The 26,821-nt window shown below is 52.9% G+C and overlaps 2 protein-coding genes and 1 long non-coding RNA gene across 5 annotated transcripts; all 3 read left to right on the forward strand.

The window, feature by feature from the left end:
- Positions 1-758: 758 nt before the first annotated feature.
- Positions 759-6,659, forward strand: HOXC12 (homeobox C12). Its single transcript, XM_036915056.2, has 3 exons — positions 759-853; positions 2,631-3,273; positions 4,041-6,659. Exons 2-3 carry the CDS (start codon positions 2,667-2,669, stop codon positions 4,277-4,279), a joined length of 846 nt encoding a protein of 281 aa, XP_036770951.1. The 5' UTR covers positions 759-853; positions 2,631-2,666; the 3' UTR covers positions 4,280-6,659.
- Positions 6,660-13,846: 7,187 nt separating this feature from the next.
- On the forward strand, positions 13,847-19,632 carry LOC118927288 (uncharacterized). 2 transcript variants are annotated; one of them, XR_008992022.1, is made up of 5 exons: positions 13,847-14,081; positions 14,154-14,319; positions 15,427-15,508; positions 16,102-17,438; positions 18,078-19,632. It is a non-coding gene; the product is annotated as an uncharacterized LOC118927288 (long non-coding RNA). The 2 variants fall into 2 exon arrangements; XR_005030784.2 differs by lacking the exon at positions 15,427-15,508 and having other exon boundaries at positions 13,849-14,081.
- A 344-nt stretch (positions 19,633-19,976) lies between these two features.
- Positions 19,977-23,905, forward strand: HOXC11 (homeobox C11). 2 transcript variants are annotated; one of them, XM_036915307.2, is made up of 2 exons: positions 19,977-21,404; positions 22,651-23,034. In XM_036915307.2, the coding sequence occupies exons 1-2, from the start codon at positions 20,723-20,725 to the stop codon at positions 22,881-22,883; spliced, it is 915 nt and encodes a 304-aa protein (XP_036771202.1). In that variant the 5' UTR covers positions 19,977-20,722; the 3' UTR covers positions 22,884-23,034. The 2 variants fall into 2 exon arrangements, with proteins under 2 accessions (XP_036771202.1, XP_036771200.1); XM_036915305.2 differs by having other exon boundaries at positions 19,982-21,408; positions 22,651-23,905.
- Positions 23,906-26,821: the final 2,916 nt, after the last annotated feature.

The following is a 26,821-nucleotide window of genomic DNA, read 5'->3' on the forward strand; positions in this document are numbered from 1 at the left end:
GCAGGATTTGGGAATGAGAATTTTACTGATGGTTTTCGGCAGCTCTCAGCGAGAGGAATCAAAGTCGGCAGCACAGAAGGAAGAGGGTGCGTGTGCCTGTGACCACAGTGTCCAAAGCCTGGGGAAAATGGCCTTTTTTGGTGGGACTAAATCGTAGTGGGAGAAACTGAGTTTCTGGAAGAAGGAAGCCCTCACTCCATCCTCATTTCCCTGGCGTTGCATCTGCCGCCCTGTGGCCGCTGCTCTGTGTACTCAGCGGCCTGGCTGGGAGGGCAGCGGAGCAGAGCTCTGAGCCTAAGATTTTTCCAGCTAGGGAGGGTTGGGGAGAGGCTGCTACCTTCCTCCTGAGGTCCTCTTTCTAGGAGATTGGCGTAATCTAGGTGGGAAAAAGAATAGGGAGAAGCCTCCACTGAACAAGGACTAGTGATTACTAGGCAAAGCTCAGCTCGGCATCACTCACACCAACAATAGCGGCTGCGCGAGAGGCCTGGAGGCCTGGAGATCGCGCCGCCAGCGCAGTGTTGTGATTGAAAACAGCAACAATATTAAAGTCACACCCTGTTTATCTTTACGACCAAATAACCCCAAAATAAATTTTTTAAAATATTTTCAGTGGCGCTCATTAATGCATCTTGAAAAGTGGGCATAAGTACGTTGTTGGAGATGCTGTGACGTGGAATTTGCAGCTAAGGGATGCTCTTCTCTGCAGCCACGCAGCTCCTTAATCAATTAGGCACAAAAAGGCCAAACCAGGCGGTCTCCTGCTAGATCCTCCGCGCCCTGGCTCTTGCGGTTCTGATTGGAGATTACTGCATGGGGCTGGCATCCCACCGCTTGACCTCGGTTCTGGCAAGTGGGCCCAGCGGGCGTGGGGAGGGCTCCTGGGGGCGGGAGAGACCTGGCTAGGCGGCCCGGCAGGCCTGGGCGGGGATGGGGAAGCGGGGAGAGGGGCGGGCGCCAAGCCGCTAACTGTGAGCTACGCCGGGCTGGGCGACGCCCGCGCGGACACATTCTGTCCGAGGGAGCAGCTCCGGTTTGGGATGTGAAATCGCCCGGGGAGCTGTGGAATTCGAAGAATCTGCGTTTCTCTGCCGCGTCCTGCAGAGGAGACAGAAAAAGGGGGAGATGAGAATCTTCTGCTTCGGTCTGCTTTGGTAGCTCCCGCTCATTCTCAGATATTTGACCTACATGGGTTTCTTTCTTCTGGATTCTCTCGGACACTCTCGGTCTCTAATTTTCTATAAACCTGGCGTTTTCTAGTATTTAGACATTTGCTAAATTGTTTATCTCACCTTGTATTACTTAAAGCCGTGAATTGGGTAGGGGCATGAAATCATCATACAGCAATCGGAGTATTTTGTCTACAAGACCTCAATAGACTACACCTCGTTTTGAAGGCTTTTTTGTTTGTTTGATTTTCATTTTAATCTGCTTGCCTGTGTTCTGTGGATTTAGTTGAGATTGGATTGTGGTTTCCAGATGTCGATTAATCTTGCCAATGGCTAGTGTTGGGTTTGCAGGCTTCTCCGGAAGGAGCTGCTAAGGTTAGCATCATAAATATAATTTTAAACCTCCAACAAGGTAATTCTCCATAGTTCTTTCCCTCACTCCCAGCACACCTACTGGCCTCTGTGCTGTTAACTGATGGTCCCAGCAGCAGGCTGGGTTGGTTCCAGGGTCTGGGTGTCTCCTGCACAGTGGGAACCAGGAGCCTCTCAGGTCAGCCAAACCCTGCTGGGGGCCCAGAGCCCCTTGCTACAAAGGCTTCGGGAGACCCCCCCCCACCCGCCGGAAGCCCTCCAGGCCCTGCAAAGTCACAGGGAACAGCAGTTCGAGCCCCCACAGTTTCAAGAGCAGGCCAGCAGGTCCACATCCAGCAGCTTCTTCTGTCTCCCATCTGCATCCCTCCTCTAACCATGGGTGGAAGTGTGAGGCTAGAGTGGCTCCCAGTTCCCCGAGGAAAGACCAGCATTAAAGATTCCCCGAGGCCTTCCTGGAGGATTATGCCCCAAATGTCCCCTCCAGATTCCTGAGGAGAAAGAGAGGAAGAGGAATGCAGCGGTGGCAGGGCTGGGAGAGATACGGCAGGGAAACCTGTCCTCACCCCCACTTTGCCTCTACTGTAAATAAACCCCGAGCCAAAGGGCTCATCCGTCTCCTTAAACAGCCAGTAAACTTTATATGACACAATATCTAATAGTAATTTATTGGGGAGATATTGTAAATTCCAACGGTTTTAGTTAATAAAGGAGCTAATTAAAGAGGGACGGGCTGTGCTCGGCCAGCTGTTGGCAAGAAGATAATACATCTGGGGGGGCGGTGTGCAGGGTGCAGAAGTGTGTATGTGCGGGTATTTTTGGCGTAGCTTTTTCCTCTTGCCCCGCGTCGGACGACTGCCTCACTCTTTGCATTAGGTTTTATATGATATTTTTAAAAACCAAAATTCAGCGAATAAATCTGCCCCCGCGTTTAGTACCCCCCACCCCCCAGATTGGGGAAGGGGAAAGTTGGAGTTGGTGCGGGGTGGGGGGATTCGCTGTCCCCACCCATCCCCCTGGCGGCGGCGCCCACGTGAGCTGGACGGCCAATGGGTGGCCGGTGCAGGTTTAACTATGTTTAATGTCAGATAGCAATAAAGTAGAAGCTGCCGGTCGGGCCCCGCGGAAATGGGCGAGCATAATCTCCTGAATCCCGGGTTTGTGGGGCCGCTGGTGAACATCCACACGGGAGACACCTTCTACTTCCCCAACTTCCGCGCGTCTGGCGCGCAGCTGCCTGGGCTGCCTTCGCTGTCCTACCCGCGCCGCGACAACGTGTGCTCGCTGCCCTGGCCGTCGGCGGAGCCCTGCAATGGCTACCCGCAGCCCTATCTCGGCAGCCCAGTGTCTCTCAACCCGCCCTTTGGCCGCACGTGCGAACTGGCGCGCGTGGAGGACAGCAAGGGTTACTATCGCGAGCCGTGCGCCGAGGGCGGCGGGGGCCTGAAGCGTGAGGAGCGCGGACGAGACCCGGGCCCAGGAGTCGGGCCCGGGGCAGCGCTGCTGCCGCTGGAGCCGTCGGGGCCGCCGGCTCTCGGTTTCAAGTACGACTACGCGGCAGGCGGCGGCGGTGGCGACGGTGGCGCGGGACCCCCGCACGACCCGCCCTCGTGCCAGTCTCTGGAATCCGACTCCAGTTCGTCCCTGCTCAACGAGGGCAACAAGGGCGCCGGTGCGGGAGACCCCGGCAGCTTGGTATCGCCTTTAAACCCTGGTGGCGGGCTCTCGGCTAGCGGTAAGGACCCCGGCCCACTCGTGGGGCTATTTAGGACGGGACATCTACCAGGGCAGGCAGTGTAGGACTAGGCGAGGGCCGCCTGGGGTGACAGAATGTGTTGTGAGGAAGCTCTTCTTTTAAAAAGGAGTGCGGGGTGGGGTGGGGTGGGGGCCTATAAACATGTAAATATCCCTATAAAAGAACAGGAGAGATTCCCTTTTTCCTCAGCCTGCTGCTGGAGGGGGCAAGCAGCTCCGGAACAGGGGGATTCTGACAGAGACTGTCCAGGCCTGGGGGGTGCGGGGATGGGGACCAAGGGCTTGGTCGTTGCTCTCCCATGGCCTCTCTACGCCTTTCCTCAGGCTCCCTATTACCTAGAGTCTCATAAGAAATGCCAGTGGACACGACTTACTCTAGTTACTTGCTCATGTCTGTTATAACTGATCAGGGACCCCATCCTGGAGCAATGAAAGGAAGGGGCCAGGATACCGGGGAGAAGAGGAGGTTCGGGGAGAAGTGAGGAGATAGGAACACAGAAGGGTCAGGGATGCTGTTGTGGGTGGTAGGGCTGAGGAGGCAAGGAGATAGAGTGACAGGGGGAAAGGGAATGGTGAAGGTCCGGGCACTGGCGGGAATGGGATCTGCATAAAGGAGTGGAGCAGGGAGAGGAAGGGCCTGGGATCAGGAGTTAGGCCAAGGTTGAGAGGGGCTAGGGAAGGACCAAGGGCACTGGGCTTGTCACCTCTTGGTCCTTTGGCCAACCCTGCCGGTTCGTCTCCACCCAGGCGCGCCCTGGTACCCGATCCACAGCCGCTCACGGAAGAAGCGCAAGCCCTATTCGAAGTTGCAGCTGGCGGAGCTGGAGGGCGAGTTTCTGGTGAACGAGTTCATCACACGGCAGCGCCGGAGGGAACTCTCAGACCGTTTGAATCTTAGTGACCAGCAGGTCAAGATCTGGTTTCAGAACAGGAGAATGAAAAAGAAAAGACTTTTGTTGAGGGAGCAAGCTCTCTCCTTCTTTTAGGGGGCAAGAAACGGGCGCCAGCCCCAGACTGAGCCTGTCTCTGGCAGAGAGCAAGAGGGGGCGCTGCCTGGGACACAGTCCCCGCTTAGAACGCCAGGCATCTCTGGCAGGCCCTCCCTGGACATCCTCTTGTCTATTTTGTTTGTGGTTCCCTCCCACACACCCCCAGCTAGCACTGCCAGGTTCCAGAGAGAAGGGTAGAACCCAGCCAGGGAGAGAGGAAACCCAGAGCTGCAGGCAGTGGGTAGGGGCAGGGAAGGCTGAAGGGCTGGGAAGGGCTGGTTTGAGGCAGACCCTGGGTCTCTGGCTGAGGTTCCAGAGGTGAAGTGACCCAGGCACCCCCTCCCACCACTTTCCTTCTGTGGTCTTAAGTCTGTTTGCCTGAAGGGAATAGTCGTGGGTGGGGGCAGTGGAACCAAGACTCCCCAAACTCGCAGTTGTTGGGGTTAGGAGAGTCTAAGAGGATGGAATGAGAGTGAAGGCCTGGCCAGAGGGATTGGAGGTGGTCAGGGTAGTTCGGGGAGGGCAGGAGGAAGTGGGGCAACCTAGAAGGAAGTGTGGTTTGGGAGAACAGAATGATCAGCAATGCCCAGAGTCCGTTGGGGTCTGGATCCTCCAGGCCTGGACCAGAGCAGGCGGAGGCACAGGCGTTTGGCAGCCCCAGCTGCAGACAAGATGATCATCAGCCTTATGTTCCCCCTAGGGTAGGCTACCAGAAAGGTCTCCTGATCCACAGCCCTCTCCCGAGCACCCTGTCAGCCCATTCGCTCACAGGTGTGCTGCCATCCACTCTTCCTGCTGCCTACGCGGCTGCGGACCGGAAACCGCGAGAGAGCGGGGGAATTGAGAGCTGAGCGGACGCAACCTCAGGTTCAGTAGCCCTCCGGGGAGCTCCACCTGGCCCTCCGGAAGCCCAAGAGGCTGTGAAAGGGACTGTAAAGCGCGGCATTGATTGGCCCGGAGAGTTTCTGGCAGCCTCGGCTGCCGCCGCTGATTCTCCCTTCCCCGCTGGCGTTCACGGTCACGGCCGGCCGGAGGCTGGACCAGCATAATTTACGAGTCGGGAAGAGAATCCGCCCCTAAAGGGGCTACCGGCCGAGAAGGCCCCCGCTCAGCCCGGGTTTCCCAGGCTGTTGACAATGAAGGAGGGGGGCACTGTAGCTCCCCACCCAACTCCTTTCTCTCTTTTACCTACCCCCACTCCACCCGCCCCCCAACACTGCCCTTTGTCTCAGGATCCTCTGCCTCCGCCTCCCCTGCCGGCCTGTCGCTGAGCACAAGGACCAGAGCAGAGGGAGGGGCACATCCCAGGACCTGTTGGAGGCCAGAGCATGGTTTCTCCAGTCTTTTTATTCATTGCCCCCCCTTAAGGCCCCAGCCCAGTAGACCTTAGGCTGGCTTAGAGCAGAGAAGCTTCGTGAAAGAGCCTGCTAGCCTGCCCTCCTGCACTCTGGGTTTTTATCCCTCTTGGTGAGAGTCCCTCAACCTCCCTTCTGCTGACCCATCCTTGCCAGGAGCAAGAGAGCTACAAGCAGGGGACTGATGGGAGGGAAGCCCAGCCTGAAGAGTGTAAAATTGGCCCACTAGCTTGGAGTTCTTCCCACCTGGGGAGAGTCTCCCCTAACATATCCTGTAAGGGCAATCCAGAGCCCCCACCCCACCACCACCCTGCTCTCCCACCAGCACACAGCTTCAAGTTCTTGTGCAGGGTTGCACAGTGGCACCAGCAAATGCATAGGCATGGCTGGGCCCATTCTGCTCTCCTGACTGAACTTGCAAGCAGGCAGCCTCGTATCCCCAGATCCAGCCCTCCAGAGTGGCTGTACAATCACATGCCCGCCCCCCACTGGGCACCTGACACACTTCCCCACCCACACAAACTTGTTTTACCTATGCACAAGTTTGCAGAAATCACCACCTTTCCAGTCTGAGCACTCCCTGCTGGTCCTGGGTATAAGGCACTCTCCCTTTTGCCTGGTCACCCATGAATCCCTTCATGCAGCCCCTCCTGTGACCTCATGGACTCTGGGATGCTGGATTCAAGCTCCACCACTCCAGCCTGACTCTTGCAGCCTCATAGAGAAGAGAGATCAGAACACTCCAAAAGGGGTGGGGGGACAAAGATATGCAATATTGTTTTCCTGTCGCTTTAAAATTGACTTCTGTGAGCTTCTCTGTCAGTCTGTGTCCTGTTCTGTGTGTCTGTTGCTAGTACCTAGTGTAGTCCCTGTGGGTAGATGTGCTCCCCTTCCTCCCTCCCCACCTCTCTGTAGTGTGCCCTCCTATTCAAATGTCTGTCTTTAGCACGTTTTCCCTTTATATAGTCCTTGTACAGAGTTGCTTCATCATATTAATATTAATAATAATTATTAAAACATGACTTATGACGATGTGATTTTTTTCTGAGAAGAAAATTTTGACTGGATCCCCACACATGGTCTCTGCCCAGGAAGAATGGGATCCCCAGCCTCCTAGCCATTCTCCAGTTCAGGTGAATAACAAAAATAAAAAATGCATAATAATAAAGGAAGAGCTGTTGCAGGAGCAACAAAAATATATGAGCAACCACGATCTGTTGATGAGTGCCATCTCCAATCCTAAGCAATTACTAGCAGAAAGAAAATTGGGGGGCAGTAGACTAAGGGCAAGGAAAGGGATATCTGAGCAGTTGTGGGATCATAAACATAACATAAACAACACAGGGGAGGCTGAAGCTACCTTCAGGGCCAGAAAAAGGAAATTTGAGCTGCAGGATCTCCAAGAAGTGAAACCAGGGTAGGGACTGAGCAGGTTGGAGAGGGGACGAGAGTGCCCTGGGGTTGGTGCATCCCCACTTCAACCCCATGACTTGGCTGAGAGCACATTTTATATACTGCAAGATGACTGGGCAGGGGACTGAGGGACCCTTGGAACTGGTGAAGTAGGCTTCATTTCTCTCAGCCTGCAACCCCCTGTGGGCCATGCCAGAGAGAGGCCTGGGTCCAGGCCAGAGTCTGGGTTCCAGCTGAGCTGATGAGCCCTCTGCACCTCCAGGTCATCCCTTCCTTCTGGGTGGGACACCCTCCCTCTGCTTCCACCCTTCTGGCCCCTGAGTTTCCCTTTCTCACAGCCTGGCTCCAATCTTGGAGTCTCCTCCAAATTCCCCTCCACCCTCTTGGGCCTGCTCCGGAAAACCAGGGGCCCCCACTGAGCTCAGCCTCTGAGACACGCCTCCTGCTCTGAAATATTTCTCTCCTTTCCTTTCCTTACTCCTGCAACTAGAAAAACTTGCTAATTTAGACCAAGTCCTGTTCTTCTTTTGCCCCTAATCACCAGTTGTCTGTCTGATGCAGCTGAGGGGTTCTGGCAGGAAGGAGATCCCAAGCTTTAGGGAGTACTCAAATAAAGACTCCAGAGTGCAGGTGAGGCTGGGCACTGGACAGCTTCTGACAGTCACAAGCTGCGGGAGAGACTGCATGACTGCACCTGGATCTCAATACGGGTGGTGACAGGGTGTCTGAATACTAGTGGATCCAGGCAAGAGACTACCCTCTTCTTAATGTGTCTATACAGGAAGAGTTAATATTGAAGCCATTTCTGGCTAAAAAGGAAGGAGGGAATTTAAGGAGGTCAGGAGTTACTGGCCCTTCATTTATTCCCTTGATTTATCCCCAGAGACACTGCAGATCTTAGGGAGAAGGTACCTTGGTGGTGGTGTCTATGCAGGCCCTGAGACACAGTAACTGGGGAAGCTGTCAGAGAAGGAAAGACACTATAACCTCCTCCCAGTGACTGAAAAACAAATCCTTGGGTCTCCTGTCCAAAAAGAAGGTCATGGTTGAAGCTGCAACCCAAGTACTCAGGGCATGGCTGAGCTCTGGATCTGGGCAAGGATTGCACCTTTTTGTAACTATTTGGTTTAAGCCTTCAAACTACAATTTAATCCACTGATTTTTAAGACAAAGAACCCTGTGTCTCTAACTGGGTCTGGAGCAAGAAAAGGGGAGAATTATCGGCTAATCCAGGTAGAAAATAATTCTGCTGTTGTGTATTTGTAAGCTTATCCCATCCAAACGAATTGTATATTTGGCCCTAATTATCCACCTTGTTCTACTTCACCGGGACGTGCACAGATGCAGCTAGGGTATTTAAAGCCACTATTGAGCGGGCGGGAGATGGGCCTGGCAGCCCGGGTTCTGAGGATGCTAATGCAGCCGGAAATCAGGCGCGATCGATGGCTCAGACCCAGAGCAGAGCAAGGGACCGCCCGCCCCATCTTCGAACAAAGCAAACCCCCGGGACCCAGGGTTTCCGACAGGCCAGAGCCCCCGCCCTCCTCCCCGCCATTACCAGGAAAGCAGGAGCTGTTTTTAGGCCCCAGGCCCGCGCAGGAAACGCACCCTGGAGCCCTCAACCCTCTCTGCGCAGGGGGTACACTGAAGCGCCGAAGGTTTCGGTGCATTCGGCCCAAGGCCGGCTATCGGTCCCGGATCCCGAGCGGCCTCCCTTCTGTGTCTGCCGCCGTCCAGACGGAGTTGCAGGTTTTCGCGCCCGCCGCCCCTGGACGCCCCGCACCGCTGCAGCCTGGCGCCGCGCTCGCGATCGCCGCTTCAGGGGAGGCCGAGAGACAAAGGCGTGTCGGCCGCCGGGGAGAACGAGCGCCGGGAGGGCCGCTCGTTCCCCAGGCCTGGCCGGGAGCCCCAGGTGCCCTGGCCGCGGAGAGAGGGCTCTGCGGCCTCAGGCCAACTCCCCGCCAGCGCCAGGGTCCCGCCCGGGGAGGAGAGGCGGCGCGCCTCACAGCCGGCGGACCCGCGTGGCTCCCCGCCCAACCGCGCTGGCCGCTCCGGCGCCGCCCGGGGGCCGCCGGGCCCCGTGAAGGACGGGATGACCCCTGCTGGCCGTAGCGGTGGAAGCTGCGGAGACCGGACGCGCCCTGTCTCTGGGCCCTGAGCCCCCGGGGCCTGGGGACGCCCTGTGAGTTGGTGGGGCCTTCGAAGAGTCTGAGGCGCTGGCGCGCTGCGGGTGCCAGGCTTTTCTCCCAAGTGCCCTCCCTCTGCTGGGCACACGGTGTCCACAGCGGCGTCCGCCCTCCCGCCGGGCTGCACACCGCCCGCGGCTCTGCTCGCGGAGACTCCTGAAGCCTGTGCAGCCCGAAGGAGGCTGGCCCAGGAGCCCACGAACGGACTTGAACGAGACCAAACGTAGCCGGTCCTTTAGCCAGTGGGACCTAGCCGTTGCCTGTGGGTGGTTTCCCCTCTGTGAGCCAGAGCCAGTTCCTGGGGACCCCGGAGCCTTCACTTTGTCAGTCCCTGACCCGGAGTGGAGAACTTCCTTGAAGGACAGCTCTGTGCGGAAGGAATTCACTGGCAGTTCTAGCCAGGAAAGCTTCCTGTGAAAGGTGCAGAGCCCACATGCGGAGCATGGAAAAAAATGTTCTAGAAAATGCACACTTGGCCATACTTGTCGATATAACCAATATATTGAGACCGTCTAAAATGTACAGATGGTTACATTACATATACATTCTGGTCATGAAAATATATTTCTCTAGAAAATATACATACAGAGGCACTTTTATCTGTTGTATATGGGAAAGCAACCTACTGGGAAAAGATTACATACATACAGCATGTATATCCATCACATGTAAAAATTCATTTATGTATATAAACAGCGTACTTGCATATATCCTTCAGAGGGAATGTACAGTCCTTCATCATTTAGCTACATGTGTATACAATCCACAGGGCACATAAAACCCAAGCACGGAAAATGCATCCAGATATTATATACCCACAGAAAAGTTGCATGAAAAATAATCTTATTATTTTATATATATATATATATATATATATATATATACATACACAAAGTACATATCTACCCAGTTTATGAAAAATATATTCTTTAAATTAGGTTTTCATACATGGTGTGTGTGTACCAAATACACTGAAGCACATGGGTTCACATATTATTGTATTTATAATACACATTTCTCTGGTGATCTTAAAACAGTAGCAGGAGGAAGCTCAGGCAATGGCAAAATGGCAATCTCCACCGGATGAAATTTCTTTTCTGTCCTTCTGTAATTTTGTCTATTATTTTTATCTTTTAAGACCCTTTCTCTGTTCACATGGATTATTTATACAAGGGGTCTCCTAACTGTTTCTCTTTTGTACCTCTTGTCTGAAGTCAGGGTCTATATTTAGAGTGCTAAGTCCTGTTTGCAGCAGGGTCTGACTGAATAATCACGCATGTATGGAGTTAGTATTATATGATTGAGTTACCCCCTGTGTCTCAGGACATGTTCTACTAGATTTAATACAATACATTATAAAGTTACTCTGGGCTGCCAGCTGGTAAGGGGGAAGAGGGAAGTGCAGTGTAACATGCAGGTTCAGGTAGCAGGCCAGTTCTGGGCATGTGCTGAGCACTCAATGGCTCCAAAAAGCCAAAGTTTGTTTTATTTTTTAAAATCTGTTTTTATATCTCAAGCCTAGGATGCAGTATGAAGCAAAGGTTAGACCATGTCTTCTATGCTCCTCTCAAATCCTAAAACAGCCCCACTCCCTCCCAGCCAACCAGGGATAGGGTTCTGGCCTACCCAGTTCTTCAGCTCCATTCCCATCCTTGACCCTGGCTGAGTCTACACAAGCAACAAGGAAAGGTTATTCCATAGCCCAACCTCTTCTCTACAAAACCCACTCCCAGTGCAGTGTAAGAGGCAATAATAACTTAAGGTGTTTCCCCACACCGGGCCGACTCTGTTTTGGCCCCAGAAAAAAAAAACAGTTCCACTTGGGTCTTTTTTAGCTGCTAAAAATTCGGAACTACCTGACACATGCCTTGGAAAAATTCTTTGAGAGACAATGTACTCACGCCCAGCAGATATTGTTTATGGGTTTTGTGTAGACGCGACCATATTTTACTGTCCAAAGGAATCAATTAATTAGTGCCTCACCAGTCCCCTCACTGGCCGCTGCTTGGCTGACGGTGAGCGGCTGAGATAGATGTGCGTGGCCAGCTCACTGGTCTTGTTAACAAGCCTCGTCATAAAGATGGGGATGATAAGGAGAGCAAAGAAGCCCTGGTGGCCATGAAGGGGGGCTTTGAGGGCCCAGCCAGCAGTCTGTGGGGCAGTGGCTGACCCGGGCCCTACTGAGCCAGCGCTGGTGCTGCTCTGGCACCCACATGGATTTATCCAGCGCTCTCCCCTTCTGGGGCGTTCATGCTGTGACTCTGATAATTCCTTTCCCTGAATTTTCCCTTTTATAAAATCAAGCCCTAAATTAAAAGAAAATAAAGTAAAAATAAACCTCTGTCCATGAATGCCTGTTTTGCCTTCTGCCACGTTTGTTCGAGGACCTGCCGCCTGCTCCTTTCCCTGCATTTCTCTGCGTGATTCCTTTTCATCTCCGTCTGGCGCTCTCTTCCCTCCTTTGGCGCTCTCTCTGGCTTCATGGGTGCTTTTTCTACCAGGTTGGTGCTGGCTCAGGCCCCAATGAGCTTGTAAAAAATAATAATACAAATAACCCCTGGTTATCCTGCGGCAGAATGAACACCCCCAGATAGGCCAGACCCCATGGAAAAAAAAAAAACCTTGTATATAATTGCTGGTTTGGGTTGCAACACTTAATTCTGTTTATTCTCACCAATGTGCATACTTAACAGAGAGATATTGATATTAAAGGACAGGGGGGAATTAATTTTACTTTTATAGTCATCTATTAAGAACAGAAGATGATCTGAGTCTCCTTTAAAGGGACCAAAAAAGAGGGGAGGGAGAGAGAAAGAAAGGGAGGGGGAAGGGAGAAATATGACTGAAGGCTAACAAAGATCTTTGCCTGAAGAAACAATGTAACACTAGACAGAACTATAAAGTCTGGGAATGTAAGAACAGGACTCTCTCAGCTTCCCCCATTTGGAATCCTGGTCCCCTGCACTTCCTGCTGAAATCCCAACCCTACAACCAGTAATATGCAAGGAAGAATTCATGCAATTATCCGGATAATTGTAGGGGGAGAGAGAGTGTGTGTGCATTTCCCTTTTATTGTCTGATCCTCTCTGGTGTCTGTGCAGAGGAGGTGGAGGGGGGCTGAATGGGGATATAGAGGAAAAGGAGGTGGTAGGTTCTCCTGCGATCACCCTATCCCTTATAAGATGGCTACTCTGAAACCAAGGAGGTCCTAGGAAGGAGCTTACCGATTCTGAAACATACCCAAGAAGGGACAAGAGATTCTGAAGGCCTCAGTGATCCAGTTTCATTTTCCAGGATATTTGTTTGGCTTTGTCAGAACAGACCTGCCTCATCTAGTATTGTAATTATCACAACTAAGTGAATAATAGATAATTATAGGGGTGTCAATAATATTATTTATTTTATAGCCCAACAATATATGATTAAAGTTAATGTCAGAGGCTCTGTTGGAGCCTAGGAGGCAGCAATAAGCAAGGTGAGAGAGAACTTGAGAGTCTGTCTTGTGAATTTCCAGAAATCCCTAATTTTCTAAATTCCTTCCTTGATGTCTTAAGCTAAATCCTAGGATTTTAGGGGCTGAGAGCTCAGAGAAGGGTGAACAACAATTTGGTACTTAACTCTCTCCCTTAGTCTCAGGAGTAAGAGTCTCTGCTGTCCTCATGCCCCCACAATCAAGGGCTCTGCCTGCTCAATTCAAGACCACTAGGGTTTCAGAGACTTAGCAGGTGAGGCAAGTGAGAGGAAGACAGTGTCCTACCAAAACCAAGTTCACTGTCATCCCCAAGTGGGACTGGGCCCAGAGTGAAGCCCCCGTTGATCCCATATTGGCCTTCTTTCCTGGACCTTCTTCCCCAGGGACGGGCGACAGAAGCTAGGCTGGGGAAGTGGGAATAAGAGAACTGAAAATATTTTTTCTTGTTTCCGGGTTTCAAAAGACCGGAAGGCTGTGTGTGAGAGAGAAAGACTGCAGTAGAGAGAGCCAGGCAAGACAGAATCAAGGGAAAACGTGAAGCCGAGAGGCAAGAAGAAGAAGAAGAAGCGAAAGAAAAGGGCAGGAGGAGGAACAGCAGGAAAAAAAAGGAAGGAAGGAGATAAAGGAAAAGGTAGAAAAAAAGGAAGCAAAAGACAGAAGGGAAAAGGAAGGATATTTTAAAAAGGAAAGAAGAGAGATTTGAAAGCGAAAGGGAAGAAGGAGGGAGGCAGAGGCCAGGGTCCACAGTGGTCGTCCCTGCCAGGCGGCCTGCAGCAGTCTGGGTGGGCGGGGGGCGCCATGACAAAGTGAAGGTCAAGTTAGCATCGTACCTTAAAAGGAAGACGTCGTCGGTCCTCCATTTCAGCCTTTCTTTCTGCCAGGACGATGCCCTAGCATTTCTGGTCTTGTAAACACCATATTCTTTGGGGCCTTAAATAAAAATAAAGACCCCCTTCCTTCCTTTATTGGGGGTGAGCTCTGCCGACTGGGGGAAGCAGCGGACAGGGAAGTCAACTAATGAAGACTCCGGGAAACTTTTCTCTCCTTTTCTCTCTCTGGCTCCGCTCCCGCCAGCTGGGCCCCCCTCCCTCCTTCTCTCCTCCCTCCTTCCCTCCCTCCTCTCCTCAACCCAACGCCTCTTTTTCTCTCTGTATCTCTCGGTCTTGCGTATCTCTCGCCACTGTCTGTAACTCTGGTTACAGTCTCTCCACCCCCCTCCCCCACTGCAGACTTCTAAATCCGTTCCATTCCACCAAGAAGCGGAGCAGGACATAAGAACTGGACAGAAAATTAGCCGTCACAAAGAAAAGTTCATTTACAGCTTAAATATCTGACTATTAAGATTTCCTTCCGAAAACAAGGCGGTACACTCGGTAAGGAGAAGTGAGGCAGCACGCATGGGGAGGGCTGATGAGGTAGGAGGCTTGGATTTATTTATTTCTCAGGTCCAGGGGCGGAAAGAGCAGAAGCAGGAAAGCGGGAGAGAAGCGATTTCACCCGGCAGCTAGCAAAGGAGGCTGTGGCCGGAGGGGCTGGGAGCAAAGCGCGCCGCGCAAGGACCCGGCCTGCGGCGGCGATCCCCGGCGCCGGCCGGCCCTGCCTAGACCTGAGGTGCGGAGAAACGAGTGTATTCGATATTTGTTGAACCGAGAGAAGAGGGAGAGGAAGGGGTGGAAGGAGACTGGGAGAGACAGAGTAAGGCGGTGCCGCACCCGGCCCGCCAGAAGCTAGCGTGTTCCAGAGCGGCGGTCAGCGACCGGCCGGAGGCGCCGGGAGAAAGGAACCTAGAGTGGAATCCTTGATCCTTTCCCTAGGGCAGCAGTGGTGGGAGTAGGGGGCGGCGGGTGGGGTGGAGGAGAGAATGGATATGGCGTGGGGGTGTCTGTGAAGGGCTCACCTCCTTTTCCCTGGACCTGACAGCTTGTTTTCCCCTGCTCTGCGCCCACAGAGCCCTTTTTAGGCCTCATCACTGCTTTTTAAATGGGAATTCTAATGGCAAGGGAAGAGAGGGAGGGCTGCTCAGAAAGCAATGATGGGGCTCTGGTTAAATCCGATGCTCCACAAACCCTTAATTGTTATCCCCTCCACCGTTCTCAACTGGAAAACTGCCTTCTGGGACCAGTCCCCTCCCACTTAACCTACCTGGCTGAGGATGCCAAAAGACCATTAGGGACTTGAAGTGGGGTCTGGGATCCTTGTGGGAGCGGCCAAGAGCAGTGGGGGTGGTCGGTGGAGCTCCCAGGCCTCAATGCTTGGAGCCCTCCCACCCTGTGTTCTGATAATGAAAAACAAAGGGAGAGGATTTGATTTTTTCTGCTTGGGTTAAAGGATCCTGGCTTTGAAAAACAGTGTCTACCCCTGAGATCTAAGGTGATAAGCGTCTCTCCCACAGATGTTTAATCTGGGCAAAAATCCTACTACTTGGGCTCAAGGGGTTTGGTGTGGGGGGGTGGCCAGGGTGAGGACATTTACTGCCAGGAAGCCCCAGAGAGGGAGCAGTAGGCCCTCTTTGGCGTTATCTAGAGTTCTATGGAGAGTATTTGAAAAGGTCAAAATGGACTGGGGGGCCTTTTCTGGTGTGCCCCTCAGCCCTGGGAAGGGAGCCCCAGGAAGTGAGAGAGTTTACGAGCCTATGAACTGGGATGTTTCCCTCTGCTGTGGGAAAGACAGAGATAACCAGACCTCATCCTGCAAAAATGTGTTTTGTGTCTGTGACAGAAACTTGGTAGCCGCTTGGGAGATTTAAGGACTTGCAGGGAGTGGAGCAGGGCCAGACACTCTGGTGAAGGCAGAAACTGAGGTGTGATTTAGGGTGGGCGGAGGAATATGAGGGAGCAAGACTGGAACGCTATCACCCAAATCCATTTCCTCAGAGAAGCCAAACACACACACAATGGGCCCGATATTGAAAAACCCCAGACAATCTGTTTTGAAAGGACATAAATAGGCTGAGCGGATGCAGGTTAATAAAACCTGCAAAAGCCCAGACAGGAACACTTAAAATGCCCCAGAATCAAAGCACACCGTGACAAATTCTCACCCAACACACAAGTACATGCACTGGAGTGTTCCCAGACACAGAGACCTTGTCCACCTTAGAGCTCTACCCCTGGACACTCAGGTGTACCTTCCTAGCTCCAAGAGCACTCACAAATTTGTGCGCTCTCCTACACCTTCCCACAGAAACCCTCTGCAGCAGGGGCCAAGCTCTCAGCCACACACACAATTTGCAGAGCCAGGCCCGTGTCTCTTGAGCCTCAATAATGCACAATCCATACCCGGAGATAAAAGTCTAGACAATAGATGGCTGTTTATGACAATGAGGCTCTCCAAGTTTGGGGCCAGGCAATAAATCTCTGGCCAATCTTCCTGTAAGTCAACTTCTGCCTATAGTGACAAGAGGACCACGGAGACCTTGGAGAGGATAGCAGCAAAATGGGAGAGACTTTTAAGTTGTGAGCAGAAGGCGACTTCCCTACTGAGGCAAGAGAGTGCAGCCAGCCACACTCACCCCACATGGCGTGTCCACACTGTGGAAGCTTTGAGATCAAGCTTCAAAACACAGGCGAGTCAGGCTTCCTGGCCTCCGAAAGTTGGGGCAAAATGTGCTGGCAGACAGCAGGGCTTGGAGGCTGGGACAGACCCACAAACCATTCTTGCTGTAGGCAAAGGGTCTTTTTGTTGGTGGCCAGAATCTTCTTGCTATTGTCACCTGAATTTTTTCATCCCATGCCTGCCTTTCTCTCCCTTTCCTTATCCTTTTTGGATTGATGGGCTGTTCCCTTTTGCATTTTTGACTCAGGCATCGTCTGATTACAAGTAAAGAGCCACTGAAGTTGATCTCATAAAAATGCCGCCAGCTCACTTTGATCTGTGAGTACTGGGTCCGAGCCTAAGTAGGCACTAAAGCTGGGAATGGCGGCTCGGACCAACCAGGCCTTAGCTGGGCAGTGAGGCTGGAGATCAGGGCGGCCCAAGCAGTGGTAATCCTGCCCCCGAAAAGACATTTTCTGTGCTGCTGCAACTAGGTTTGGAAACCAAGGTCCAATGGTAGTGACTCCATCTCCAGACTGCTTTTAAGACATTTCCTTCATTTTAGAGCATTTGGTGAGGGGCCCAGTGAAACTGGCTCGTAAAATGGGGCTTTTATGGGGAGAAATGGGGTCCCGTTGCTATTCTCCTGGGACAATCCCGCTACCGAGGAAGATGGGTGGGGCTGCAGGGGTAGAGGAGCTGCCCTCCTTCCCCCATCCTGTTCAGGGGCCTGAGAGCAGTGTCCATTTAGGTGGCTTGACTCGGGGCCTTGGGCTTGGGGCGATGGCCACGGCTGGGGAGTGGGAGGTGTCCTGGGCGCAGGATAAACTGACTTGAAAATCCAAGCACACTAAAGGTATTATTAAATGCAAAGTATTTCTAGAAGGGAGAGAAATGCACAAAAAGGTGCAAGATGATTTCTAATGAGGGTTAATTCTTGTCCGCCCAGCCTTGGAACAGCTGAGGGTATCCACGCATTTATTGCTTATCTTCTTATTGACTCCACTTGGGACTGATCTTACAGTCTAAGCCCACCTGAGCTCTGACAGCTGCCTTTTTCCTCTCTGGGTTTTCCTTCCAGTTCATGGTCTGTGGGTGTTGGGTGAGCTCCTTTTCCAACCACAATCTGCTCTCTAGAGTCCAAAGCAGCTGTAGGAGGTGGACAAGCTGCAAGGCAGCCCCGCTCTGTGGCGAAGGTGGGGGTGCTGCACTAGGTTTCTCAGGCTGGAATTTGAGAGATACTGCCCCCTTCTGAAGCCACCTCTGGTGTCCGTGTGGAGAAGGGAAGGCCACTGGAGTCTGTTGTGCCCCTGGCCAGAGTACCAAGGTAGCTGCCCAGAGCGCAGCTGCCTGCTAATGGCCAGGCAGGCGGTACTGACTGAGGCCACCGAGAGCCGCCTTGGGTGGGCAGGATAGCTCTGCCTTGGAGGATTTCAGGTGAAACCTAGGACTCGAGGAGAGTAGAGGAGTCACAGGCAGCCATGAGGTGAGGGGAAAAAGATGCCTCCATTCCAGGAAGAGGGCTTGCCAGAGCGATTGGGAATGAATTCGGAGCTACAGATGGTTTTCCTGTCGAGGGAAGCTCTGATACCCTGGGGTGCAGGCTGGGGTAAGCAACTCAGTCTGTGCTTCTGAGTGGCTTGGACCTAGGGCTGGGCAGGGAGGCTGGTTGCTCAAACCATGGGCATTTTTGCCAGTGTCTTGCTGACCTCAGTGGCCAAGGCCTTCTCTCCTTGACCCCAGCAGCAACTTCCAATTGATTTTTAAAGAGTAGTTGAATATTAAAAGTCAGACCAAAACTAGGAAAAAAAATGAACTTCATGTCTTACTTTTAGGAGGAAGAATATTAAGTCTCAGAAGCCTCTGCCTGGGAGACCTTAGAGTTTCCTGGACATCAACTCCTTTGACATTCTTTCTTGCCTTCTCTTTTTGTTTCAAGGAAATAAAGCTGCCAGCAGCTCCTTGCAGCCGCCTGGCTTACTTTTATGGTGGCCCTGGAATAAACTTTGGTGGTCAAATTCAAGTGCTTAGGCCCACAGCTGGCTCCTCACAGGAAGCGCACCCCCTCCCCACTGTCGGCCCTGGCAGTGCAGAATTCACCTTGGGGGCTTGGGCCCCACATCGCCCTAGAGGCCAGGACGGGGAAAGAAACAGGGTCCTAGGGGGAAGTGGGGAAAGCTGGAGCTGAGACTCTGAGCCCTCATCCACACCTCAGCAAGGGTAAGGGTACCTCTTATCTCCCTTTTGCCCATTCCTATCACTGTTTGGGGAGCATTTTGCCTCCAATAAACTCAAGTTTAATGAGGTCAGCATGAACCCGATAAAAGCCACAGTCCATAATTCCCCATCATTATAATTAAAAACCTTGGCCCCAGCTCACTCTATAAAAAGGAGTAGAGGAAGGGGGAAAAGTAGCAGACTTTTCTTCTTGCAGCCCCTTACCTACGGAGAAATCCTACACTGTAGCAAAGTCCTAATCTAGTGCCTCTTTGCCCTCAGTTAAGATCTGGCCAGGCCGAAAGAAGGGTTTGGGAAGCATGGCCCAGCAATGAGTGGGTAGAGAGGTGATGGAGGCCTAATTCTGGGCATTCCAGAGTCACCCCAGGAACGGGTCCCGTGGTCGAGGCAGGTCCATTCCCCGTGTTGCTGTAAAAGGCTTAGCGAATTTTGGGAGGCAGGAGGCAGAAGGAATGGATTTGGGGAAAAGGTACACTTTTTTTGTGTGTCTTCCCCATCTATTTTTGGGTCCTTGGGTAGCTCGCCAATTTCTGCCAGAAAAATCAAATCCAAATATTTTAAAAGTGAAAACCAATTTTAACAAAGTCAGGGGTGAAAAGAGAATTTGGGCCATCTCTCGCTTTCCCCGAGAGCACAATGAGCTGAGACCTTGGGCTTCAGTTCCTCCCCTCCTACCTGAACAAATTGTACCCTGGTGGCTCCTCCTTGGATTCAGGGTTACTCTCTGCTTGTGGCTGTTGCTCTGGCCCCTTGGACTCACTCCAGAATCTTTCAATAAAGTGATTTTCAGCTGCCCTATGTGTCCTGTGGTGCCCAGCGGAGTGGGAGGCAAGGGAGGGCAGGACCACTGAGTCGACCCCTTAGGCCACAGCCATCCAGGAGACTGGCAGACTTGGAATAGGCAGGGCAAGGCAGGGCTGAGGGACAGGAAAGAGGCACCTGAGGCCTGGCTGCAGCCTCTGGCAATGGGGCTGGGGGTTTCCATTAGGGAGTGGCCCCTGGCCTCGCACTGCCCACCCAGCTTCCTCACCTCCCTTCCACTGCCCTGCTGGTCTGTCCTGGAGATCCATACCTGGCTCTACTACCCACCTCACAACCTCACAAATCATTCAAGGATAGGAGCCCCAAACCCAGTGCCCCCTCTATATCCTTCCTGGACCCTGACACTAGGCTTCTTTTCAGCTCCCAAACCAAGGCTGAGCTCCCAATCCGAAGGACCCCCTGCCAGAGAGGATACATGACTCTCATTCCAATCTTTATCTTTGGGGTCTGAGATTTAAAAATCCACAGTGGATGTAGCTTTCTGCACATTGATTGACAATAAAGACAGGCATGAAATATTCACCCAGGGCCACTCTCTCATACTAAATATTTAACACAACATTAGAGAAGGTTTTTCCCAGACTTCGCCAGGCACCGGCTGGGCGGCTGGCACACTGCTTACCACTCATTTATGACTAATCTGAGTCCCTAGCCGCTGGCACAACACAGCAAGCCAGACAAAGTTGGGACACCGGCTTGCTACTGGGCTGCCTCACCTTTGGGAAACTTCAGATACTCTTCTGGAGATTCTTTCCGAAGGGGAAAGAGTCTTGACACCCAGCCCTGGCCAGGAAAAGAATGGACTTCTTCAAACTCTTGTAAACAGACGCTGGCCCTCTGCGGGTTGATGGGGTAAGAGTGCCTGAGAGTTGGGGGGAAGGACTCACATCTCTAGCAGAACCAGGCAGTGGGGAAAGAGGGCTTTATCCCAGCCAGGCTGGGGCTGATCACTGCTAAGAGGGAAGACCCCCCCTATACATGAAAGCCCTCTTCTTCCCCCAATCCTGGGGGAAAAAAGAGCAGCAGCCAGAAAAAAATTACAATTACCCCCTCCCAGCCACCGCCCCCGCCCATCCCACCGCCCACCCCACCCCAACCCACTCTCTCCTCCTTTGCTCGCTCTGTGGAATGGAGAGGAGGGGAGTGAGAGAGAAAAACGAATACAAATCTGCAATTGATTTTCATAATGTTTCTGCGGTGTTTGCAAACCAATCGCCTGAACGTCCCCATCTTACCTAAGAGAGAACCCCTCCTACGTCTGCGAAGTGCTCCGAACTGATATATGACAATATCTACTTTGGATCACGTGCTCGGGGAGAGAGACTAAGACGGATAACGCGTCATCTCGCCTTCCCAAATTTTCCCCCCTCGCTAGACCGGGTCCAAAACCTCCATCTGGAGCCGGCAGGAGAAGAGAACGATGTTTAACTCGGTCAACCTGGGCAACTTCTGCTCGCCGTCGCGCAAGGAGAGGGGCGCTGATTTCGGCGAGAGAGGGAGCTGCGCCTCCAACCTCTATCTGCCCAGTTGCACTTACTACGTGCCCGAGTTCTCCACGGTCTCCTCCTTCCTGCCCCAGGCCCCGTCTCGTCAGATCTCCTATCCCTACTCAGCCCAAGTGCCCCCGGTCCGGGAGGTCTCCTACGGCCTGGAGCCATCCGGCAAGTGGCACCACCGGAACAGCTACTCTTCCTGCTATGCGGCGGCCGACGAGCTTATGCACAGGGAGTGCCTGCCTCCTTCTACCGTCACCGAGATCCTCATGAAAAACGAAGGCTCCTACGGCGGCCACCACCACCCCAGCGCCCCGCACGCAGCCCCCGCCGGCTTCTACTCCTCAGTCAACAAGAACAGCGTCCTGCCTCAAGCCTTCGACCGTTTCTTCGACAACGCCTACTGCGGTGGCGGCGACGCGCCCGCCGAGCCCCCCTGCCCCGGCAAGGGCGAGGCCAAGGGGGAGCCCGAGGCGCCCCCAGCCTCGGGACTGGCGTCCCGGGCTGAGGCGGGTGGCGAGGCCGAGGCCGAGGAGGAAAACACGAATCCCAGTTCGTCCGGTTCAGCCCACTCGGCGGCCAAGGAGCCGGCCAAGGGAGCCGCCCCCAGTAGGTAGCTGCGGCCGGGAAACAGGCTGGCAGCGGGGAGGGAGCGTGAAAGGGTGGGCAAGGGCAGGGGGGAGGCGAGGGGAGCGGGGACGGCCTCGTGTTTTGGGTCAGTCCTATTTTATGTGGAGTTTTATAAGCATTCAAAGGATTTTATTATAACCTACAAAGCCCTCTCTCCCAACGACTCGACTTTTTACGATGGAGAAGGGGTGGGGAGGGAGGGAGAAGGGCTCTTTGGAAAAGCCGGGTGAACCCCCTCCCCGTTATCTCCCTCGGTCTGTGAAATTTTTAAAAGCGCCACCATCGCGGGCGATATTAACTTTGATCGTGAACTTAGAGGAGCATTTAAGGAAGGATGGGGAGCCGGGCTGCCGGGGGGTGGGACGGAGGGGAGGGGTGGAGGGGGAGAAAGGGGAGGGCTAGGGAAAGACAGGGAGAAACACGGAGAGGGGGAGTGGTGGGGGAGAGAGGCAATGGTGCAGAACTTGAGACCGGAGAGGCTAGCCCGGGCTGCTCTGCTTCTTTCTAAAACTATTTTTGAAATGTTCAAACTATGTGCTCACGGGTCCTTGAGCAGAACGCCAGCAACCCGGGGTCATGGCGACAGAGAGCTCGGAAGAGGCGGCTCAGGGTTGCGCTCTGCTCTGGGCCTGGGTCTAGGTGTTTCCCTGAGGTCCGCGGCCTCAGCGCCGGCCTAGCCCGGCAGGGTGGAAGGCGCGGCCCGCCGGGCGTCCCGGGGCGCCAGGGCCCCGGAAGCGGCCCTCGTGTTGGCAGTGTCTGCTCTCTCGCTTGCTTCCCGCCTCCCCACCGATCGCACTTCTTCGCGCCTGTTCTCCGCGGTCCCCCCAGGTTTCTGGGCGTGAGGGGGAGGTCTTTCAGAGCCATTAGGAGGGCAGCACGGGAAGGGACAGAGGACCGCGGCTGAGCAGGGGGGGCCCCGGAGACGCATTTGGCCCCGCTGGCTTCCTTCTCCCCCAGTCGCGTACCAGGCGGCTCTCCCCTGAAGGGGGGAGGCGCAGGTCCCGCGGTGGCCGGAGATTGGGACGAGCTAGACCTGGCAGGGGGGTGGAGGCTTGCCCCAGCGCGGCGGCCCGCACCCCCGAGAGAGCCAGCCGGCCAGGCGGGAGGGCGGCCTGGCGGCGGGGCTGGGAGCAGGGCCGCTGAGCGCTCAGCGGCCTGGGGTGGCCCGGGTCTCACGTGTCTCTCTCCCCTTCTCCTCGCACTTGCCCCCTCCCTTCCCCTCCAGACGCCCCCCGCACCCGCAAGAAGCGCTGCCCCTATTCGAAATTCCAGATCCGGGAACTGGAGCGAGAGTTTTTCTTCAACGTGTATATCAACAAAGAGAAGCGGCTGCAGCTGTCCCGGATGCTGAACCTGACGGACCGACAAGTGAAAATTTGGTTTCAGAACAGAAGGATGAAAGAAAAAAAACTAAGCAGAGACCGGCTGCAGTATTTCTCGGGAAATCCTCTGCTGTAACTGCAGACCGGGCCCTTTTCGGGGAGGGGGGAAAGGGAGAAATTATTTTATTTTATTTTTATTTTTTATTGTCTAACTCGCCTTCTTTCCGCGGGTGGAAAACTGGACTGTGGCCAGGGCTGGCCCCCACTGCCGTTGCCCGCACTTCTTTCCGGACCCTCCTTCACCTTACGGCTGACTCTCGCTGTGGGACAGGGACCAGGCCTGAAAAGGGGGTGAAGGGAAGTGTCTGCCCCACGGCGAGTGCACAACGTTGGCGCCGAGGCCAAACTCCTTATTTAAAAGAAAACACACCTCGCGACAATGTCTTGCTGCTCGGATTGGGCGGGGGAGGGGCGAGAGTAGTGGGCGCCTGAGCCGAACAATCCTTGAACTGAAAGCCTTCCCTTTACCCAAGTGAAAAGATCCGCTAAGACACTGCGTCTGCGAGGGGAGACTTCTCGGGCTCCCCGCACCTTCCCCACCTGGCCCCACTGCTAAGGGGCAGCTAAATATGATCCTGCCTTGCTGTGAAATTTCTGTACCTTTGACCTGGTGTTAGGTGTGCAAAGTCCGTGTCCTACCTCCATCTGTGCTCAGGCCCCGCCTGAGCCTAGTTGTCTTTCCCGTGAATGTGTAGAGCCCTCCTTTGAAATTCCTTAACTGGTACATTGAGGTTTCCTAACCTTTTTCCAAGCCGTGCCCCACTCCATGGATTTATAGCTATAGTCTATGCAGTTGTTACCTCCTTTTTTCTTTAAGTAAAAAAAACATAATAATAAAGATTGGGGCGGAGGAGACAGTAAGGAGATGGGATTGGGCGCCTTCCCCATGCTGGGGCCTGATTTTTTGTAAATACGTTTCACAAGCGTTTCTTTCTACCCGGAGGGAATGGGGGAAGGACTTGCCTGGAATGAGATTCAAATCACCCATCTTTTCCCATGTGTGTGAGTGCGTGTGTACGTGTGCAATCCCCACCCTGCTCCCAGAGGGATTGCTGTGAATTTTTTTTGGTGCAAATAAAGATATTTCATTCTGTTCAATATTATGATTTTATTTGACCCTTTTATTAGCCCCTCTCCTCTTAAAACCCTCAATGCTCCCAAGGCGGAGGAGGAGGCAGGCGGGCAGAGCCTGGCCGGTGGGGACAGTCCTGTAAAGGTGAGGTAGGCTGGAGCTGGTGGGCCTGCAACCCCTCTCCACTGGTAGGAGCAAGAGTGTGGTGGTAGCTTCCTCCTGCTCTTAAGCTGAGGACATTCCATGGCTACCCTTAAAACTCTCCTTTCTCACGTGTAGCTCGAGCTGCATCCAAACGCCCAGCAATGCTTTCCGTTTAAGTACACGTTTGTTGTGGAGTTAATTGTAACCATCATCGAATTTAAATTTATAGGAATTTTCTTGGCTCCACCGCCCTCCCACCAGATGTCTCCGTCTGTCGCAGTTAAATGTGTAGGGTTGAGGATAGGGCTTTCGTTTTTTTCTCTATGAGAAGACTGTGCTGGAATTTTATATACAGTTTTGAAGGAGGGAGGAGAGAGGAGGAGAAGCCAGCCCCTTCCCTGTCCTCACTGAGACCAGCTCCTGAGGGTGGGAAGGTGTGGCTGGGCCCCTTCCTCTCAAGCACAAATGGCCAGGCTCCTCCAGACATAACAAGACCCTAGGTTGGGGCCACCCTGATGGCTATCCATTGGGTCTCCCAGAGTAGAAACCCCCAGAAATTTGTTTTGTAAGGGGTTGGCATAGGGTGGGACACTGGGGAAAGAGGTGACCCATTGGAACAGCCACCACACCCATCTCTATCTGCTGCATGTTTCTTCTGTATAAAGATAACTGTCGTCCTTTCAGTGCTTTCAATGCTCCAAATTTGTTATTTGGGGACAGAGGTTTGGAATCAATTCTCTCATTTCCCCCCTCTCTTTGGAACTTTTCTTATGTAATTCAAAGAAAATTTTTTTTTGTCCATATAATTCTGCTGAATGCAAGGTTAAAAAGCACCCCAACTATAGACTATATCATACATCCAGGTTCCGTCGTAATTTTGATGGCAGGGATCCCTGCAGCTTAGGTGTGTAAATCTCAAATTTTACAAATTTGAGACAAAATTTGCACACTAGGGTGTATGTACGGCCCTACAATTCCCTTATTTGCCCACACACAAATATTTTATTCAAGTCAGTGTGTCTATGAGTGCACATGAAAAGGAATATTTTATTTGTTCGCTTTTGCCTGTAGTATGAGGATGTACAAATACATGCACATCTAGGGCTTGTATCTTCTGTGGTGTGTTACCACTGGCAGTGGTTGATGAGTGTTGGCAGGAATGCAGCTAAGGGCCCTCCTTGTATGTGTGTGTGAGACTTCTCCAGGTGTGATGTTTATCCACTAGTCATTACAAGGAATATTGGCCTGCCAGCCATGTTTCCAATAAAATAAGATGGAGATAACTCTACAGAACAAACCTGTTTATAAAACAAAGTGTTAGTTTCCAAATGCTCCTGATTTTTGCAGAATAGTATTTAAAACCCACAGATACCACTTTTCCTGCAATGTGCAGCCCAGAGAAAATCTCTACCTCCAGAAGGATTTTGGAAGGACAGGGGGTCATAGTGAAAAAAAAAGCTTCTGTGACCCAGGCCCAGGAACCTTCTAGTCCTTGGCAACCCTCTAAAAATGAGGAAAAAGGGGTCTCTGTCCCCCATACAAACTCACCTTCGGGACCCTGGGATGTCCAACCCCCCCTTGCCGGTCAGGGGCACTCTGAGCTCAACATCTCTGGGTAATCCCCTCCAGCCATGGCGCTGGCCGGGAACAAAAGATCTTCGTCTAGACGCCGCCATAAAGCGCCCCCCCAGTGCCTCTAAACTCAGTTTCATTTCACCCTTAACGACCCAGTCTGGCCTGTGTTAGAAAACACTTCCGCCCTAAATAGTAAACAAACCCAAAGTGGACAGTCTTGGCTTGGTTTCCCCAACACACCCCAGACCCCCACTGTATTACCCCCTTGCCCCGCATTTTCCCTCTCTTCTCCTTTAGCGTTTTTAGCGTCCAGTGTCTTAGCCCCCTCCCCCCTCCAGTAAATAAACCCGAGGCCGAGTTCAAAGTTTCCCGGAGCTAAGGAGGAATGTTGGTTGTAAAAATCCAAGTTTATAGCGCACGTGGGAGTTTACAAGGGTATTAAGTGGTGTGGGCTGAGAGAGAGCACTCTGGGCTCCTCCCCCTCCCACTATGGGTTTTGGGGGTGCAGGGGGAACCTGGAAGACTTGAAAAGAGAAATAGGTTGGGGCCAGCCTGGGGTTTGGAGTTTCTTTGTCATTCAGACTCCTAGGTTGCTGGGGAATGGTGATGCCAATGAGGGTTCCTTGCAAGACAGCCCACTCAAGCCCCTCCAAGCCCTTCTGAGAGGAAGCCCACATGTTCTAGGTGTCCCAGATGGAGAGGATGGGGAGCTCTGTTTTGCGAAAGCAAGGAAGTTGCAGACCAGGTGTCTGAAAGATGAATGGAGTTGAGGATACCTGGAGCCAGCTCTCGACAAGTGTGGGAGAAACTACCTGGGGCCAATTTCTCGAGTGGGCTGAAGGCAGAAAAGGCTTTTCTCACCAGGGCAAAGAACTTTGAACTTCAAGGGAGTCAAGGGCACCACCCCTTCCTTCTCCCCGCCCCTCTCAGGCAATTCGATTCTGGGCCAGTATTCCCTCAAGCGAGCAGCCCCTGGGGTTTTCTGGTGTCCCAGGGTTGAGTAATGCTGTTTGTTGAGCCCTCCCGGCACAGAGCCCGCCAGAACCGTGTGCACGCGACTACACTCTTTATTATTCATATAAACCTTTGGAAAAGACACGCCCGGGAAGTTTTTATAACTTTGTTTGGCATGAAAGTTTTACAAGATTCCTCCTCCCTTTTAAAAAAAAAACTTAAAGTTTTGGTCTTGCCATGGAAGAAATCTCAGGATCTTTGGGAGGTTG

Source organism: Manis pentadactyla, chromosome 10 (genome assembly GCF_030020395.1).
Source record: "Manis pentadactyla isolate mManPen7 chromosome 10, mManPen7.hap1, whole genome shotgun sequence".
Lineage (NCBI taxonomy): Eukaryota > Metazoa > Chordata > Mammalia > Pholidota > Manidae > Manis > Manis pentadactyla.